The 20,507-nt window shown below is 37.6% G+C and overlaps 1 protein-coding gene across 2 annotated transcripts in view; it reads left to right on the top strand.

The window, feature by feature from the left end:
- Positions 1 to 20,507, top strand: part of LOC150078580 (voltage-dependent calcium channel subunit alpha-2/delta-3-like) — a 1,140,037-nt gene that overhangs the window by 733,993 nt on the left and 385,537 nt on the right. For both annotated transcript variants that reach the window (XM_090384275.1, XM_090384274.1), the window contains one exon: positions 15,311 to 15,356. In XM_090384275.1, the coding sequence (XP_090240401.1) occupies positions 15,311 to 15,356 (46 nt within the window). The remainder of the gene's footprint in view (positions 1 to 15,310; positions 15,357 to 20,507) is intronic.

Here is a 20,507-nt window from a genome sequence, read left to right as displayed (position 1 = left end):
TGGATGCAGGACAGTGTCTATACTTCCTCAAAAAAAATAAATCCAAGACTGAAAACATTAAGCTCTCAGCACCTCTTAAGCCACCAGATGGACCCACCAAACCAAAATCATGGCGAAATTCCTACAATGAAATTGTTGTGGACTCTGGTGAAATACTGATAACAACAAGGCCCTCCTGCAGAAGCACCAGCCACTCTGCTTTTGCTTGCAGGAGCATTAGCATTAGTACCCCATATATTATGATTTTGAAGAAAATATATGAGAATGTTTCCTCCTTTATTAGACTAGACAAAGACAGTAATAAATTTAAAATTGAGAAAGGAGTTCGACAAGGAGACACAATATCTGTGAAGTTGTTTACTGCTACCCTTACACGCACACCCTACTCATTTCATCCTCAGAAAGGAGTCAGTGTGAATGGAGAGTACCTAAACCATTTATGACTTGCAGATGACATTGTGGTCATAAGCCATGATCCCAAAGAATTAGAGGAAAATCTTAATCAGTTATGCACAGTTAGTAAGGATTTTGGACCAAAGATGAATATGGCTAAAACAAAAGTAATTATGAACAAGTATGCCACAAAAAGGGATATAATGATTGAAGGAGCAGTAATTGAAAAGGAGGAGTCGTATACCTATCTGGGACAAGTCATTAGCTGTAATAATGATAAATGAATGGAAGTCAAGAAGAATAAATTTTGGATGGATAGCATTCAGGAAATATAGTCACATACCAAGGACAAATATCCTATTTGTCTGAAACTTAAAATAATGAACCAATGTATACTCCCCACCATGACTTATGAAAGTGAAACTTGGGCACTCACCAAAAGAATGGAAGAGAAGTTGAGAACTACTCAGCGAAAAATGGAACGAATTATATTGGGAATCAGACTGTTAGATAAGAAGAGAAACACATGGATTAGGCAGCAAACTCAAGTAAAGGACATTCTTATCAAAACTAAAGAACTATAATGGTCTTGGGCATAGCTTGAAGACATGATGACAGATGTACTAAGAAAATACCAGAATGGTACCCAAGAGGAGCTAAGAGAAAACCTGGAAGACAACGGAGATGGACAGATGAAATTCATGAGTTTGTGGGTAGAAAATGGATGGCCATTGCACAAAACAGAAGGAACTGGAAAGTTGCTGGAGAGGCCTTCATCCTGCAGTGGATTGAAAATGGCTGATGATTATGATGATAGCATTACTAGAGGTACATTATGCAAGAAAGCAAGCTTATGCAGCATAGCATCAGTCAAACACACACACACACACACACACACACACACACACACACACACACACACACACACACACACACACACACACACACACACACACACACACACACACACCCTACTCATTTCATCCATCCACTTGCTCCAAATGTTTGTCTAGTTCTGCCTTGAATTTATTTAAGCTATCAAGTTCCACAACAACAGAGGGAAGTTTGTTCCTGCAATGAACTACCCAATGGTTAAAGGCAAACTTCTGCACATCTGTTCTATGACTGTCTTATCTCAGTTTGGATCTATGTCCCCTCATGTTTGTAATCTGAGCAAGAGGAAGAATCCTCTCAGCATTAAGCCTGCTCAATCTATTCAAGGCCTTATACACCTCAATCAGATAACCTCAGGTGTTTAGTCTCCAGAAGCTGCAATTTGCTTAACTTAAGCCTTTCTTCATAAGAGCATCCCTTTGTTCCTGTCACCAGTCTTGTTGCCCTTTTCTGTACTCGTTCTAACAACTCTACATCCTTCCTAAAATGAGGCTTACAGACCTGTACACAGTACTCAAGGTGTGGCCAGACTGTTGTCTTATACAAGGGGATAATCACCTCCTTATCCCTGCTTGCAAAACTCCTGTATATCATTGACAAGACTCCATGACTTACTCTGGCAGCCTGTCTGCATTGCTCTGAAAACTTCATATCTGGCTGCACAATTACCCCAAGGTCTCTCTTTCATTCTCCACTACCCTGAGTTTAACACTACATAGTTGATACATTTCTCTGGGGTTACTGCTGCCCATATGCAGTACTTTGCGTTTGTCAATTTTAAACTTCAGTTGCCACTTCTCAGCCCATCTACCCAACTTTTCCAGATCCCGCAGCATACTGTCATTAGTGTTGTTAACAACCCTGCCAACCTTTGTATTAAGCTTGACCTTCTTCGTTCAGTCACACAGTTCCCTAAGGAGCTGTTGCGGCCACCAATAAATTCTTCCAACTGCATCAATCGTGTGCAATACAAGCAGCATCGCAAAGTGTCATGCCCAGAAGTTCACTGATCCCATCCTTCCACCTAGTTGCAGGTCTTCCTCTGCACCTCTTCCCCTCGGTTTTCCTTCCATTATATTCTTCAACAGAAAGTTTTCCCTTCTTACTATATGACCAAAAAACATGAGTTTTCTTTTGTTGATGCTATGAAGAAGAATTTTAGGCCTGCCAATTTTATTCAATACCCACTCATTTGTTCTTCAATCCAAGTAAGAAATATGCAGTATTCTCCTGTAACACCACATTTCAAATGCCTCAATTTTCTTCCTGTCAACTCTTTTCAGATTCCATCCTTCACATCCATAAGTGACAACTGGAAAAATTAACGAATCAGTGATTATCAGCTTTGTCTTTAGGAGCAGATCATGATCTCTCCATAATTTTATCAGATCAGCGACCAACGTTTTAGCAATTGCCTGTCATCTGTTTACATCATTTGAGCAGTCATTATTTTTATTTATTCTTGACCCTAAGTAATCAAATTCATCAACTTCTTCAATATCTTGGCCATTAACCTTCACTTTACTGGAATCGAGCTTATCACCAATCACCATAATTTTAGTTTTATACACACATTCAGAAACAGTCCTTTTTTCTTACTTGCTTCGCATACTCTCCTCAGAGTTTCTTTAAGCTTGATATACCTTCATCAATATCATTGATAAATATACAGAACAACAACGGGCCCAACACTGAACCCTGAGGGACACCACTAATAACATTAGTCCATGAAGAGCAGTGTCCATTGATTACCACTCTGTCTTCTCCTGCTCAACCATCCTTTTATCCATTCTAGCAACATGCCCTTAATGCTATACTGCTTCAATTTGTATAGTAGTCATCCATGTGCAACAGTATCAAAAGCTTTCCTGAAATCCAGGTATATGATATCAAAATTATTTTTTGCATTCAGTTCCTTTGTGACCAGATCATACTATCCAATCAAATTGGTCACACAAGACTTCCGCTTGACAAACCCATGCACTGTCTGAATTATTGTTGGTCAGTCTTGTCTAAAGGATCCTGCAATGCTTCTTTAACCAGAAACTCCATTATTTTCCCTGGAACAGAAGTCAAACTAACAAGTCTGTAATTACTTGTGTCACCCTTTGATCTTCCTTTGTAAATTGTAGATACATTTGCACATCGCCAGTCCATGGGGACTTCCCCTGAGTCCAATTATGGCAATAATTATGGCTTAGGGTTTGCTTACTTCCCTTGCTGCCTCCTTTAATATAACTGTATAGATCCCGTCCACCCATCACTTCAACAATTTCTCTTCCACTTTGCTCTCAGTTATTACAAAATAATTTAACTCCCTGTTAGAGTTTGATAAACATCTGGCCCTCTCCTCCTTGAATAACTCCTTGTGTGAATGTAGATGCAAAATACTCATTTAGTTCGGCAGCTATCTGAGAATGATCATCTACAATCAGACCATTGATATCAAGTGGGCCAATCTGATTCATCCCCTTCCATTTAGAGTTTAAATAAGTAAAGATATAGTAGTCCTCCCTAAAGGCAAATGATGACCCCACCATGCATAAGATCACAATTTTTTGTTGGGATAGAATTGTTGATGGTCCTGCTCATGGAGGAATGGCTATCCTTGTGGACCTCTAGATGCTATCTCAGCCTTTGCTACTTAAAACCAGCATAGAGGTTGTTGCTATTTGCCTTTCAGTGGGATTTTTATTAATTGTCCGCCCTATTCATTCGCCACCTGGTACCGACATCCCCGGCAACTCTGTAGCCAGGTGGGAAGGAGCAGCAGTGCGTAGCACATGCTTCTTGATTAGACCGGGGTTCGAGACCATCACCACCAAATACGGAGGATGTGGAAAGGTCAGGGAATGACCTTTCCGGGAGCAATATGGCCTTAATTGCTAATGCTCCTAAACACCAAATAACAACCACAACCGACATCCCCGAGAAAGACTTTGATGATCTTGTAGTGCAGTTGCCTCCCCCCCCCTTCTTTCTACTTGGGAATTCTAATGGCCATAACAACCTGTGTGATAGTGGTAGTATTAATAGAAGGGGATGAGTAATAGAACATATGCTCAGTGACCTTTCCCTTCTAAATGTGGAAATTAACACCTTTTTCCACATGTCTACCTGTACATTTTCTGCCATTGATCTTTCTACCTGCTCCCCTTCTTTACTCCCTTCACTCACTTGGTAAGTGGAAGAGAACCCATACAGAAGTGATCACTTTCCTGTGACAACCTCCTTACACAGTGGGAGATCGTGTCTTCCTTTTCGGTTACTGTGGTGGAAAGTTGATCAAGCTGACTGGAATGCCTTAAAACATCTGGCAGAGTTTGACATTACTGCAGTCAGTCAAGAGCCCATCAATGATGCAGTCACATACAACACAGAAAATATCATCCATGCAGCTGTGAATGCCATTCCAAAAACATCAACCTGGTTTCCATCTTTTCCCAAACCATATTGGAATTCACAATGCACGGCCGCAAAAAAGGCTCAAAACAAATCCTGGGGATATTCCAACGATATCCTACCATGAGTCAAAGCATGTTACATTCTCTGTTAGAGTCAAAAGGAATCATGGATCCATTTTACATCATCTATCATCCAGTCCACCAGTACCAAGGTGGTCTGGGATACAATCTGGAAAATGAAGAGAAAATATACATCTCACCCTTCACCGATCCTAGAATATAATGGATGCACTATCACAGATAGTGCATCCATTATATTCTTGCCATTGATCTTTCTACCTGCTCCCCTTCTTTACTCCCTTCATTCACTTGGGAAGTGGAAGAGAACCCATACAGAAGTGATCACTTTCCTGTGACAACCTCCTTACACAGTGGGAGACTGTGTCTTCCTTTTCGGTTACTGTGGTTGAAGGTTGCGAATGAATAGAGAAGACAATTAATAAAAATCCCACTGAAAGGCAAATAGTAACAACCTCTATGCTGGTTTTAAGTAGCAAAGGCTGAGATAGCATCTGGAGGTCCACAAGGATAGTCATTCCTCCCTGAGCAGGACCATCAACAATTCTATCCCAACTAAAAATGCTCTTGGGGAAGCATTTACAAACATCTCTGCCACATCTTCCTGTTCCCCAGAGTTCTTGGTCCTGAAACATAAAATCGAAAAACAGTCACCTTACTTAATTTCACACTAAACAGCCTTTTTCCCTACAACGGGCCATTCACTGTACAAGAACTGAAAAGGGCTCTCATCCCTTCTAAGGCAAGTGCTGTTGGACCAGATGGCATCCATTATGAAATGATTAAGCATCTTTTATTGTTCTTGCCTTTGCCAAGCCAGGAAGAATCCTAAAATCCCTACTAATTATCATCCTATCACTCTGACTAGCTATCTGTGCAAAATCCTAGAGAGAGAGTGGTTAATTTTCATGAATATGGTATTGGGAATCAAATGACCTTCTCTCCAGAATTCAGTGTATCTTCTGCAGGAACCAGTTCACTCTGGATCATCTTGTTAAACTGGAAACATCCATCAGGAATGCTTTCCTAAAAATGACATCCTAAAATATTTGTATTGCATCGGTCTTAGAGGGCAGCTTCCCATGTTTATTAAAAACTTTTTAGCCAATCGGCGTTTCCAATTCGTGTGGGATTCTCACTCTTGCACTCTTTTTGCCAAGAGGAGGGAGTACCGCAAGGATCAGTACTAAGTGTCACGCTGTTCACCATAAAAGTAAATACTATCACAGAACAATTCCTAAAACTGTAAACAACACCGTATATGTTGATGACTTTAGCATATTTTGTCAGTCATCCAACATGATGGGGCTCCGGGTGCCAAGCGTTATAATGATCAAGCGATTTTCCGAGTAATTCATAGAGTGTTTACTCAAAGCCACAGTTCTTTAGTCTAAAAAAGTTTTTTTATGTTCTCTTTAATCAATAACTTAGTCTTACGAATTGTAAGCAAGTTTTAAGAAAGGAAATCCACCTTTCTTTTTTTTCGTTAAATTAACATATTAACCCTTATACTGCTTGGTCACTCAGGCAGCACTGCTCCTGCCTCCCTGTGTCAAGGCTGGTAACCTGAGAGAAGAAATCCACTCTCCCAGGGCTGAAAGGAGCAAAGATGGAAAACAGTTCATTTCCACCTTTAGAGCTGTTATTATTTGGTTTTTAGGAGCATTAGCAACTAAGGCCATATTGCAACCTTTAGAGCCATTGAGCCCAAAAACAATTGGACAAAGAACAATGAAAATTACTTTTCTCAACCCCAATAGGTTGAAAACAACCCCTGAAGAGGAGATACCAGCTTTCCTCATCTTACATTCACTCTCTGAACAGCCTCTGAGCAAATTATCACCTTTCCTTGTGCAGAAATGCATTGAGACTGCTGCAGGCTCACCTAAATCAGTAAGGTGATTTCAATCTGGTGATCTTCTGGTTGAGACTACCCAACCTCAACATTCTATAAAGCTATTAAAGCTCACAACTTTTCCAGGACACCCAATAAAAGTTACTCCCTATGCCACACTAAACTCCTCTAAGGGAGTAATAACTGAATGAGATTTATTAACAGTATCAGAGGAGGAAATTGTCAAAGAGCTACACGAACAAAAAGTAATCTAAGCAAGGAGAATTATGACTCAAAAAGGTGGTATTCTTGTTCCAACAAGGAGGATAATTCTCACTTTTAACACTCCTCGCTTACTGTCATCTGTGAAAGCAGGCTATCTGCATTGCTGTGTCTGCCCATACATCCCAAATCCCATCAGGTGCTACAAATGCCAAAAATACGAACACTCCCAGACTGCGTGTTGAGGTGAGGCAATATGTCCTAATTGTGGATCAAAAGAGTATAATCAATCTGATTGCACCATTACCACTCTGCATTGCCCAAATTTTAAGGGTAATTGTAACATGTGAACTATGGAAGCAAGGGAAAAAAATTCAAAAATATAAAGTAGAAAACAAAGTGACATACTCAGAGGCAAGAAGACAAATAATGAAAGCAGAAACAAAGTGTACATATGCCACAGCCACTCAACATTTTCAATCAGTGGGGATTCAAACTGATGTATCAGTTCCTTTGAATACATCCATTACTAATCGGGCATGTTCATCGCTCGCTACCTCAAAACAGTCTCCTTCTCAACAAACAACTAAACAAGCCAGTAACACCCCAATTACCATACCAACCGATGTTTCCTCAATAAAACCAAAAGTGTTAGGAAACAATGAAATCACAATCATCACTCTCCACCGGAATGGACATTGATGACTCAAATGATGGAATCCTAGAATTATATGCAACCGATGAGATGGATGTGACCTGCCTTTTCTTTTATAAGAAAGACAAAAGAAAAATAGATCAATACAAGCAAACTACAACTAAAAAGCAGTCAGAACTAAAAACATTCCATAAAACCACATAATGGAAAGAATCCTTCAATGGAATTGTAGAGGTTTTTGTAATACAAAAGATGATTTGCAGGTTCTTATCAATCAGTATAACCAGCTGCCATAGCTTTACAGGAAACTCTTTTAAATTTTCGTGTGTGTCTTACCATTAAGAACTATGCTATCTTTAGTTGTGATAGGAGTATAGACACGCCAGCTCATGGGGGGGGGGGATTATTGTCAGAAACAATATTCCATCCAAACATGTTTCTCTCCAGACTCCTTTTGAGGTAGTGGCTGTGCACATTTTAATTGGTATTACTCTCACAATAGCTTCTATATATCTCCCTCCTAATTTCGCTTTCTTCTTGGATGACTTAGAAAACTTAATAGATCAGCTGGCACCTCCCTTCTGCTTATTTGGAGACTTCAATGCTCATCATCTGCTGTGGGGATCTCCAAAAGTTGACAAAAGGGGCAAACTGGATACTCATCGTCTTACCCTATTCAACACTGGTGAGCCCACATATATCCATTTTTGACAGGATCCATGACTGCAATAGACCTTACAATCTGTTCTCCATCCATATATGCCAATACGGAGTGGTCAGTTCTAGATAACCCACTAAACAGCGATCATCTACCTATTCTTTGCAAGATACAAACACGAGTAAACTTGTCCCCATCATAGTGCTCCAACTGGAAATTCTGTAGGGCACGTTGGCATGAATACTCCTGTCTGAGTTTGACGATGATATAATCCAGTACCAGCCCAAAGATAACGTCACCAATCATATAACCAACCAGATATTACATGCTGCTACTTCTTCAATACCTAAATCTCAACCTGGGAAATGTAAACACAGCAGTTATTGGTGGAATCAGGAATGCACACATGCTAAACAAGAAAAAAATAGAGCTTGGAATTTGTTTCAAAAATTTCCTACATCCAGTATTCTTATTTAATTTAAAAGACTCAAGGCGAAGTTACGCCAAATAAGAAGAAAAGCCAAGAAAGATGTCCGGATAGGTTTTAGTTATATATTAAAAAGGACATGGACAACAGACTCATCTGGAAGAAAATCCAAGCACTTAATGGTAAATACGTGCAGTCTCCATCCTCAATCCTAAACTGGAAAGGACAGGAGTTGTCTGCACCAACTGAAATAGCTAATGGATTAGGCACATAATTTGCCAGTATATTAACATACAACATACAAACCTTTCAAAAAATTAAGGCATCTGCAGAAAAACAAAAAATAAATTTCTCTACTAAGGTACCACATCTGTACAATCAGCCATTCACTCTAAAGGAACTTTTGGAGTCTCTCAATAAAACATCCAGTACTGCTGCTGGTCCGGATGGAGTCTGCTATATAATGTTAAAAAAAACTAAATAACAATGCACTAAGCCCCGTTTTGAAATTCTACAATGGAATATTTTTAGAAAATAGTTACCCGCAATCCTGGTGTCACTCAATTGTTCTAGCTTTTCTGAAACCAGGGAAGGATCATACCATCCCACATAATTACACGCTAATTTCAATGACTGGCTGTTTAGGAAAAGTCTTAGAAAAAATGGTACATACAAAGTGGCTAACGTGGTTTCTGGAAACCAACAATCTGCTAAACAGAAATCAGTATGGGTTTCAGAAGAATCGCTCAAACATAGATGTGATGATCAAAGCAAAAGCAAACATCCGCAATGCGTTTGTAAGGAGACAGCATCTGATCATGGTTAATGTAGACATTGAGAAGGCTTTTGACACCATGTGGCGATATGGTGTCCTTCTGGAGACTTCATTCTTTTGGATTGAAGGGGCAGTTACCCCAATTTATACAGAACTTTTTACACCACAGAACGTTTCTGTTCATATATCTGACTTGAAACATTCTACACCACAGAACGTTTCAGGTCAGATATATGAACAGTTTATCCAAACCATTTGAACAAGAAGGTGTGCCACAAGGTTCCATCCTAAGTGCAACATTATTCACAATAAGAATTACTAATATGACATGAAACATACCAAAAACTGTTGAATCATACATCTTTGCTGATGACCTGATTATCTCTTGTCAGTCACAATGAATGCCATTGAAAGGCAACTTCAAATATCCATAACCAGAATAGAATTGTGGGCACAATGGAATGGCTATGCCTTAGCAGAAAATAAATCAAGAGCAATGGATTTCTGAAAAATATGCAAACTATACCCAGACCCTGAAATATATTTAAAAAATAACCTGATTCCTCTTACCAATAACTTTCGTTTATTGGGTTTGTTTCTAGACAATAAACTTAATTTTTCCAATCATATAGCCTTAGAATGGCCTGTCTAAGGAAATTGAACATCTTAAGAGCTGTCTCCGCTAACTCCTGGGATGCTGATAACACTCACTATCATATCTTTATTGAACTTTAATTTGGTCCCGCTTAGATTATGGATCACCTGTGTTATGACTCCACAAGAAACAGTTCCTTGTTGCGGCTAAATACAATTCAGCATAGTGCCCTAAGGATAGCCATGGGAGCCTTCAGAACATCTCCAGTCCACAGCCTATATATTGAGGCAAATGAATCCCCATTGCACCTCAGGCGAAAAACCTTACTTTGTAATTATTCTGCAAAAACTAAAATATTCCATCTCATCCCAGCTGGGAATACCTGTTTGATCCTCAAAATGTAATGTTATACCGTAATAAACCTAATGAAAACTGCCCTGCGGGTCTTTGATTGCAAGAGATCATGAGCAGTTGGAATATTAACTTTCATCATATCCTTGATGACTGTGCTTCTCGTGAACTTCTCTGGATTCAATTTTCATTTCACTGTGATACTTTTTTTCTGAGATGGGGAAAACACTACCTTCAAAACAACAACCTACAGCAGCTACATGAAGCCCACATCTTAGAAAACTCAGAAAAACTACTTATCCACACTGATGGCTCCAAAACAGATGAATTTTTTTCTACCTTCTCAATATCTGTATCTCTTCCTACCAAATGCAGTATCTATACCGCAGAATTATATGCAATAAAACTGGCCCTAGATAATATAAGTAAGCAGACTCCTTAAGTGCAGTCACCACCATTCAGTTTGTTACTTCTTCCCACCATCCCATTCTGAAACAGATCCGATACAGATTATATCAATATCAAACATCAACCAGATGGTCACCTTCGGCTGGATCCCTGGTCATGTTGGAATCCCAGGTAATGAATGTGCCTATCATGCTGCTAAACATCCTGACAGTACATCATTCTGCCATCTGAAAGTCCCATACACTGATTATAAATCCACTATTAAAACAGCATGTAGGACTCAATGGTTAGAACTGTGGCAAACAAGTCAATAATAAACTATTCCAGATTAAAAAAAGAACTTCAGCTGTGGACTTCTAGTTTTAGGAGATGCAGGCGAGTTGAAATCATTTTGGCAAGACTTCGAATTAGTCATTCTTATACAATGCATCTGTTCTTATGGGAGAGAATCCTCCTCAATGTCTCATCTGTCAGACTCAGCTAACAATTAAATATATTCTAATAGAATGCCCTCAGTATGCAACTATCCGAAAATCCAGTTCCTATTCGCTATCCAGTTTTTAGGAACCTTTAATTTTATTACACATACTTGGCAAAAAATGCAAATTTTGAAGAACTATTTCAATACTTGAAACTCACAAAGTTATATAACCATCTCTGAAAGACATAATATACAATTTTGAGTCATAAGAAATTCATGAACAGGCACAATATGGCCCAGGAGGCCCTTATGTTATTGAAAGACAACTGCAACAAGCCATTGATCGCATTAATTCCTGGGCAATTCCTAATGGTTTCAAGTTCTTGTCACAGAAGACTGTTTATGTACATTTTTGTTGTAAGCAGAATCATCGTCCTGAACTTGTTTATCATAAGCAGAATCTTCATCCCGAACTTGAATTGAAGCTCAGACAAAATGCTATTCCAGTAGTGCAAGGCAAAAAATTCTTGGGACTTATTTTTGATAAAAAGTTGACCTTTTTGAAACACATCCGTCAACTCCGTACAAAGTGCACAAGAGGCCTGAATATTCTATCCTACATAGCCATTCATTTTTGAGCCACAATGGGAAAGTTTATACAGTACCCGTCAGACTGCCAATCATCCTTTTGGAATTTTTGTGTTCAAGAGATACACAGGGAATTTGAAATCAAGGTAGACAAGGTTGCCCAAACACCAAAGCAGACCATTCCACCCTGGCATGCTCACATTCCAACATGCAAGTTTTAACATTAAAAAATTAGCAAAGTCAGATACTCCATTGTCTGTCTGTCTGCAGCTCTATTCAGCACACTGGTCTGAAAATTCTGACTTTGCACCAATTTACACAGACTGCTCTAATATAGTGGCTCTGGAAAGGCAGCTGTTGCTGCCTTTCCAGAACCACTATATTAGAGCAGATTCTCCCTGAATGCAGCATATTTACTGCAGAGCAGCATGCTATTGAGTTAGCCCTGGACCACATTAGTGAATACAAACACTAGCAGTTCATTTTAAATTCTGATTCTTTGTGCATCTTATAGGCTTTATTATCAGTGAGATATAATCCTCATCCAGTTCCAAAAAATCGGCAATTTCTACTAATAATTCTTGCCTGTCATTTCCCTATACAGACTACAGGCAAATAATACACCAAAAGATACACTCCCAGTGGCAGAATTCATGGAGTAGACAGACAGACTACAAATAAATTATCTCAGATAAAGCCTGTAATAGAACTGTGGCAGTATAATCTGCACAGAAATCGTAAAGAGGAAGTTGTTCTAGCATGGACCTGCATAGGACATAATCATCTGATACATTCATTCTTGCTGTAGGCTTATGACCCTCCTATGTGGGAGTCCTGTGACAGAGTTTTATCCCTGAAACATATTTTAATCAAGTGCACAGATTTTGATAATATGCATTTTGACCGCTTCTGACCATCTGACTGAGCCTTATACACTCAATCAGATTTTATCCGACAATGACAAGGTGTCAGCTCTTTTTACTTTTTTTACAACTTACTAATTTATATACATGTATATAAAATAAGCTTTATATTTTTAGAATATATACCACCTTTTATACTGGAATCTATTTTTACCTTTGTCTTGGTGCATAATAGCCACTGCTGCTAATGCTCAAGAAAAATCTAAAATCAAATATCAAACAACGCAGCCCAAATCACACCTACTTTGCAACAAATATTAGACAACAGATCTGACATTAATGCAGTTTTCACTTTCCTAAAAATTAAAAAATACTATGACAGAATATAATGCTTAAATCCCACATAATACATATACCTCACGTTTAATAACACCTGATATCTCCTACCATTGTTTGGCACATAATGGCCTTTAGCTGCTGTTCTGCCATAAAACCTCCAATAACAACAACAACCACCAAATGTTGAAAGTTATTACTCTATAGATCAGAAAGAGGTCCATTGGCATTTTCCTTGTGACAATCTGTAATATTAGTAAATTAATAAGAGGAGTTTACCTCAATATAGTACGTGGAACACTTCCGTATGATACCCTCCAGAAATTAAAACGGAAAAAACGAAAAAATCGACAACTTACCGGTACATTAAAGTAAAATATAAATAATTAAAGTAAAATATAAATAATTAAATAATCAATTTAACACAATTCAAAATCAATTCAAAACAATTAAAATTCAAATTAACGCAGTTAAAAGAATCTAACGAAAATATTCAAAACGATTTTCCTTCCTGAAGCTGACAATGCTTTTCGACCGACTGTCGTGATCACAGGAATGAAAATTACCGAATCCGGCTAAACCTGCAACTTAAATAGTGATTATGTGTCTTCGCGCATGCGCGTAAAGGTCCACGCATCGGAGATCAAATATGGCCGCCGAACATTAACAGAATTCTCGTGTAATTTAATTTCAACGGTTTCTGCAATTAATAGTCACGTATAATTACGTTGAACGTTAAGTATTTTGGCCTCGTTAAATAAAAAAGTATGTTTTTCGTTAATGGCATGAAAGGCTAATTCTGACGCTGCTGAACGAGAAGCACGAACTGAGGCTTCATGTTGATTTACACGGATATTAAGAGAAAACCGCGTCGAACCCTGATATTTCAGCTCTGATTCATACTATCTAGACAATCTGTAATGCATCTGTGGAGACAGTTCTACAAATTAGAACCATCTTCAGGAGCATCATCTTCTGAATGGAATACAGTTTTCTTACATATTTTTTAAAATTAACACAGTCTATCCAAGTTGAGATATCATAAGAAACAACAGGAAGGAAAACACAGTCATAAAGGAGAGATAGTGCCCTACCTCTAATTTTGCAACCTTTTCAGATAGAAAATTGATATGGTGTCAAATCTAAGACCTCTGTCAATAATGATTCCAAGATATTTAATATTCTTAATGGACTAGGTTGCAAAATCTGTTCTCTGCGAACAGATAGGATCCCCTTTAGCAAAAATATTTTTGTTTTTGACCTAGATATTGTTAATTTATGGAAGTCACTCCAATCATTCAGATCTTTTATTATTTCATTAGATCATGGTTCAATTTGTAGCCATGAAGAGCCTTCAATAAGATTACCAATTCATCCGCATATGTAATCATGTGAACCTGATTATATTCCTTCTGTAAAGGGTAAAAAGGTAAACGGCAGTCATTATCAACCCACTGCAAGATGTAAGCCTCCTCAGTGATTCATGTTGAGGAAAATGGACCATAATCTGCCATGCTGGTCCAGTGCAGGTTGGCAGATCAACTGTATTTAGCAGTCAGGGGGTTGAACCTCGGTCTACTCAAAGAGCATATGCTACTGCACTCCCACTCCTGACCACTTGGCTATGGAGGCCGTTATTCCTTCTGTAACCAATCCTCAAATACCAATTTCCACATTAGTGGCCCAAAAACAGAGTCCTGCAGACCGTCATTTCTGCTGGTTTCCCAGCCACATTGGGATTTTGAGAAATGATTTGGCAGACACTGTAGCCAAATCAGCAGTGACCTTTATAATTCTTGATTGTTAGAACAAGATACACACTTCAGGCAAGTACAGTAATATGAGAGAAACTGGTACCACAATGGCAACTCTCATTGCATGGGCAGGCTGCAAACAAATTATACTAGATTAAGCCTGTAACTGAACATTGGCAGTCTATTCTTGGCAGAAGCCAAAAAGAGGAAGGTGTTCTAGCTTAGCACTGCATAGGACACAGTCATCTGATGCACACTTTTCTGTTGAGGATTGATGACTCTCCTATGTGCGAGCATTGTGACACAATTTTAACTATGAAACATATTTTTATTGAGTATCCAGATTTTTGAAATGCATGCCTTTTATGTTTCAGTGCTTTTAGCAGTTTGACTGAGCCTTATACACTCAGTCACATTTTACGGGACAAAAACGGTAAGTCCAAAATTTTAATAACTATAAAATTATATCCATATAATTTTATAGTTATTAATTTATAGTTTAATAATGATAAATTTAAACTATATTTTATAGTTTAATAACTTTATATCCATATATAAATTCTTTTTAAAATTCATTGTGTATAATTTTTTTTTTTTAACCATTTTATAATATAAACATGTATTGCAACCTTTTTTTTGTGTGTGTTCTTATAGGGATGCAGTATTTCAGTGGTGAAAACTGGAGAGTACACCCAGAGTGGTAAAACAATTTCTTTTAGAAATACAGTACCAGTACTTTTAGATTCAGAAATAACAGTATCAGTAAAATTTTTTTTATTTAAATGGAAAAAAAAAATAGCAAAAACAATAACTAGAATGATAAAAGAAATAATAATGAATATATATATATATATATATATATATATATATATATATATATATATATACACAAGGAGTCCCCAGTATCCGAGTGCCCGCAGTTACAAGGTTGCAAATACAGTAAGTCCCCAACATACGAAAGAGGTATGTTCCAGGACTTTTTGTGTAAGTCGAGTTTTACATAACTCAGGAATGACTAATAAAATATTGATGCTATATCCCTGATATGCCAAAATTACAAAACCCACATAATATACTCAGAAGAATGATGAAAAATAGTTATCTGTTTTTAGTTCGATTAATAACTATCTGGGGACGGTGGTGAAGTAGCTGGAGTGGCTCATAAGAAAAGAAAATATAAAAGGAAGAAATAATGCATGTTATTGTACTGTAAAAACTGATATGTATATCGTAGCCTTGGTTATTATAGTTGACTTCATTGGTACCGATCCCTTCTCGTATTCTGTCTTTGTCCTTTATTATTGTGGTCACTGTTGACCCTGATAAATCTAAATTCTGCATGATACTTGTTAATGTTTGACCATTTTCATACATTCTTATTATTTTAATTTTCTGATTCAAATCGATCGCTTTGCTTTTCTTGGTAGATTTACTAGTACCTTTGTCACTTAAGGCGGAAACACACTATTATCACGTCATGGGACTCTTGACATTTCTGTTTAGTGTAAACTGTGAAGTCGGTCATAGAAGAAGCATTACTGTAATGTTGTATATGTATTGTTCTCTTTGAGGAAAGCTGAAGTGAAATGAATTGTCACAGTTCATCCTCTTCTTCAGATTTTGAAGAAGATTTAGAAAGTGCATATGCTTTTCTTATAGCCAAGAAAACAAAAGAGAGTAAGCAATGGATCATCATCATCATCAGCCATTTTCAATCCACTGCAGGATGAAGGCCTCTCCAGCAACTTTCCAGTTCCTTCTATTTTGAGCACTGGCCACCCATTTACTACCCACAAACTCCTGAATTTCATCTATCCATTATTTCATCTATCCATATTTCATCTATCCAAAAATAATAACTAGAATGATAAAAGAAATAATAATGAAATAAATAAATCAATAAATATATATATATACAAGGAGTCGCCAGTATCCGAGTGCCCGCAGTTACAAGGTTACAAATACAGTAAGTCCCCGACATACGAAAGAGATACGTTCCAGGACTTTTTGTGTAATGGATACACGACATAAACTGGAAGAGAACAAGAAAGGTTGAATTCCATCATTTACTGCAGGACTTAGAAGAAGAAGATAAATCATTTTAAGATGTACTTACAGATGAATAAAGAAGAATTTAATTTCCTACATAATCTAATTAAGAACGACGTACAAGGGAAAATTTCGAAATTCAATCAAAGGAAAAATTAGTTGTATGTTTAATGAATATTAGAAAGGAATTAAAAATTTACTCAATTAATGGAAAAATTATAGAATATAGACAAAGATGGAAAGAACATGTAGAAAGAAATGAAGATAATAGATTCCCTGAATTAGCTTATACATATAGAGCAAAAGGAAAAAGAGACAGAGGAAGACCAAAGAAAAGATGGGTAGACCTCTTCGAGATCGGAACAGGTGGATTGCCTAATCCATGAAGGAAGATAAGATAAGCTAAGATGTTTAATGAAAGTTGAAATACTGTAAGTTTAATTTTGAATAAGGATTTATTCTGTCAAAATACAAAAAAAATTTTTAAATTAAATTTAATAACAACAAAAAACTATTTCTCACCTCTAAAAATTGAACTTGTAAGAAATTGTTATGAGTTATACAAATTGAAATGATCGACTTGTTTGCCCTCTAAATTTGTTAATTGTAATACTGTTGGTCTATCTATTTTTGAGCGTCTATGTGACTGGATATTTGCGGTGAGTATGCCAAGTAGCTGGTTGAAGTGAAGGGTGCTTCGGAATAGGCACAGGAGCAACATCCTATGCCTGTTCCAAAGTTGGTTTCCAATTTCTTACTTGTTCACTCAAAACAGCATTACTTACTTGTAATATAATTTTCTATTAGCATTTCCTCCATTTTCCCCTTGTCATGCTCTCACCCCCTTATGAAATTTTTGTTCAAACAGAAAAATGTGAACTCCTGAAAATGTGATTCAGCCTTGTCGGTCGACGTGTTATGTTATGAATACAACCAATGACAACAGTGTGTTTTCGAGCAATAAACTAAATGGCAAATACAGCCCCCACACATTTGACGTTAGACATTTATATGTGAAGTCCCATGAAGTGATAGTGGTGTGTTTCCATCCTTAATCTCTTAGTTGCCACCATGATAATGATCAAAATGAAATTTTCTGTAAAGAACTTCACAGGGTTAATGCAGAAACATGCTATTATCACCTCGTGCGAGCTCACATTCTCACATTTTACTAAAACACATTTCTGGAGGTCACTAACATAAAACTATAAAAACAATTTGCAGTTCCCAGTTTATTGGGCTCTTCTGTTAGTGCATTCTGTTATAAACTCAATCTTATTGCATTTGCCATAATAACGATAGCTGAAATTCTGTGAGTTTTTACATTATTAGGGTGAAATGTGTGTTCCATCACTGAAATTTTCAGTCATAAAAAAAATATAAATTTTCAGAATCTTTTCTTCATCCCTATGTTTTAAGCTTCGTAAACTTATTACTCCGTATCTCACTTGTGCAATTTGTGCATGCCAAGTTCGTCGTTATTAATTACTTTTTTTTTTGTTTTGTTTTTTACCGTTTTAAATTTTACAATTCTAAAATTAAAAAAAAAGTTGAGTGAAAAAAACGTTTACGTAAGTCTGAATTTATGCAAGTCGGGGATTTACTATTATTCATAAAAAATACAAAAACAAAAAATATAATAGTATCTATATACTTTGTTTCGACTTATGTTGAAGCACCCAACTGCACACTTGACTATTTCTGTTCTGTTCTCCCTTAGCTTGTTGTTGACTCAACTCTGATGTTTCTTATTATGTACAGTTTCTTATTATACTCTGATGAGTATAATAAGAAACTGTACAGGGAAATAGAGTGGGCCAGTAAATCAGAGAGTCTTATAATGGGGGGATTTTAATTTCCCAGATATTGACTGGAATTTGTGGGTTGGTCACTCACACACTAGCAAGGCTTTTGTGGATTTATTGGATGATTGTTTTCTACATCAACATGTTCGGGAGGCAACTAGAGGGAGCAATACTCTTGATCTGATTATCAGTAGTGATTCTTCATGCATTAAGAATCTGCAGATAAAGGAACCACTAGGTGGCAGTGATCACAGTGTGCTGAAGTGGAATTTACTCAAAGAGGTAACTACCATCAGGGGTAAAGGGAAGGGTTTTTGCTTTCGTAAAGGCGACTACGATGGTCTGAGTCAGTATTTAAATTCTATACAGTGGGACCAACTGATAATGTTACCAACAGCAAATTCAAAATGGGAAGCATTCAAAGAACTTATCTTGGAAGCTACTGGGCTTTACATACCAACTAAGAAATATTGTTCAAGGTTTAGGTCTAAATGGATGTCAGAAGAACTAATGAGACATATGGCAGAGAAGAAAAATGCATGGGATACATATAAATTAATGGGTGACAAGGAAGCCTATGATAGATATAAGCTGGTCTGTAACAAAGTTACAAAGGAGGTTAGGCAGCCGAAGGCAGATTACGAGAAATATTTGGCAAAGAATGCAAAGAAAAACAGCAAAAGAGTTCTTTACTTTTGTAAACTCTAGAAGGAAGGGGATGAATTAAATTGGTCTACTTGATATCGATGGTTCAACCGTTGATGATCCTACTCAGGTAGCTAACAAACTAAATGAATATTTTGTATCAATATTCACACATGAGGAGTTATTCAGCAAGGGGAATGCCAGAGGTGTATTCAACTCTAGCAGTAAGCTAGATATTGTAATAACTGAGAGTAAAGTGGAGGAGAAATTGGTGAAGATAAACACAAGAAAGGCACCTGGAGTGGATGGGCTCTATCCAGTTATATTAAAGGAGGCAGCAAAGGAAGTAAGCTAACCCTTAGCCATAATTATGAGAGCTTCCTTGGACTCAGGGGAGGTACCCATAGACTGGAGATGGGCAAATGTGACCCTAATTCACAAAGGAGGATCAAAGGCTGACACAAGTAATTATAGACCTGTGAGTTTAACTTCTGTTCCAGGAAAATTAATGGAGGCACTAGTTAAAGAGCCACTGCAGGATCATGTAGACAAGACTTCAGTTATAGCTCGGACACAGCATAGTTTTGTTAAGGGAAAGTCTTGTCTAACCGATTTGATTGGATACTATGATGCAGTCACAAAAGAACTGGATGCAGGGAATAACTTTGATATTATATATTTAGATCTTAGAAAGCCTTTTGATACTGCTGCACATGGAAGACTGCTTCACAAATTGGAGCAGTGTGGCATTGGAGGCAAATTGCTGCTATGGATAAAGGGGTGGTTGAGGGAGAGAAGACAGAGAGTGGTAATCAGTGGACACTGCTTATCGTGGACTAATGTTATTAGTGGAGTCCCTCAGGGTCCAGTGTTGGGTCCATTATTGTTTTTTGTATTTATAAATGATATTGATGATGGTATATCAAGCTTAATGTCCAAGTTTGCAGCGATACAAAGGTTTTGCATGATTGTTAAGGACACTACTGACGCTATAATGCTGCAACAGGATCTGGAAAGATTGAGCAGATGGGCTGAGGGGTGGCAAATGAAGTTTAACATCGACAAATCTAAAGTACTACATATGGGAAACAGCAACCTCAGAGCAATGTATCAACTCTGTGGTACTACACTGACAGTGGTATCGAATGAAAAGGACCTGGGGGTAATTGTGCAGGCAGATATGAAGTTCTCCAGACAGTGCAGACGGGCTACAAGAGTAACTCATGGTGTCTTGTCAATGATATACAAGAATTTTTCTAGCAGGGAAGGAGGTGATTATTCCCTTGTATAAGGCAATGGTCAGGCCACACCTTGAGTACTGTATACAGGTCTGGAGGCCTCAATTCAAGAAG

This window comes from Mastigoproctus giganteus, chromosome 11 (assembly GCF_048544385.1).
Source record: "Mastigoproctus giganteus isolate SK-2022 chromosome 11, ASM4854438v1, whole genome shotgun sequence".
Classification (NCBI taxonomy): Eukaryota; Metazoa; Arthropoda; class Arachnida; order Uropygi; family Thelyphonidae; genus Mastigoproctus; species Mastigoproctus giganteus.
Note: the sequence above shows the minus strand (reverse complement) of the source record. Positions and strands in the feature narration are given on the sequence as shown.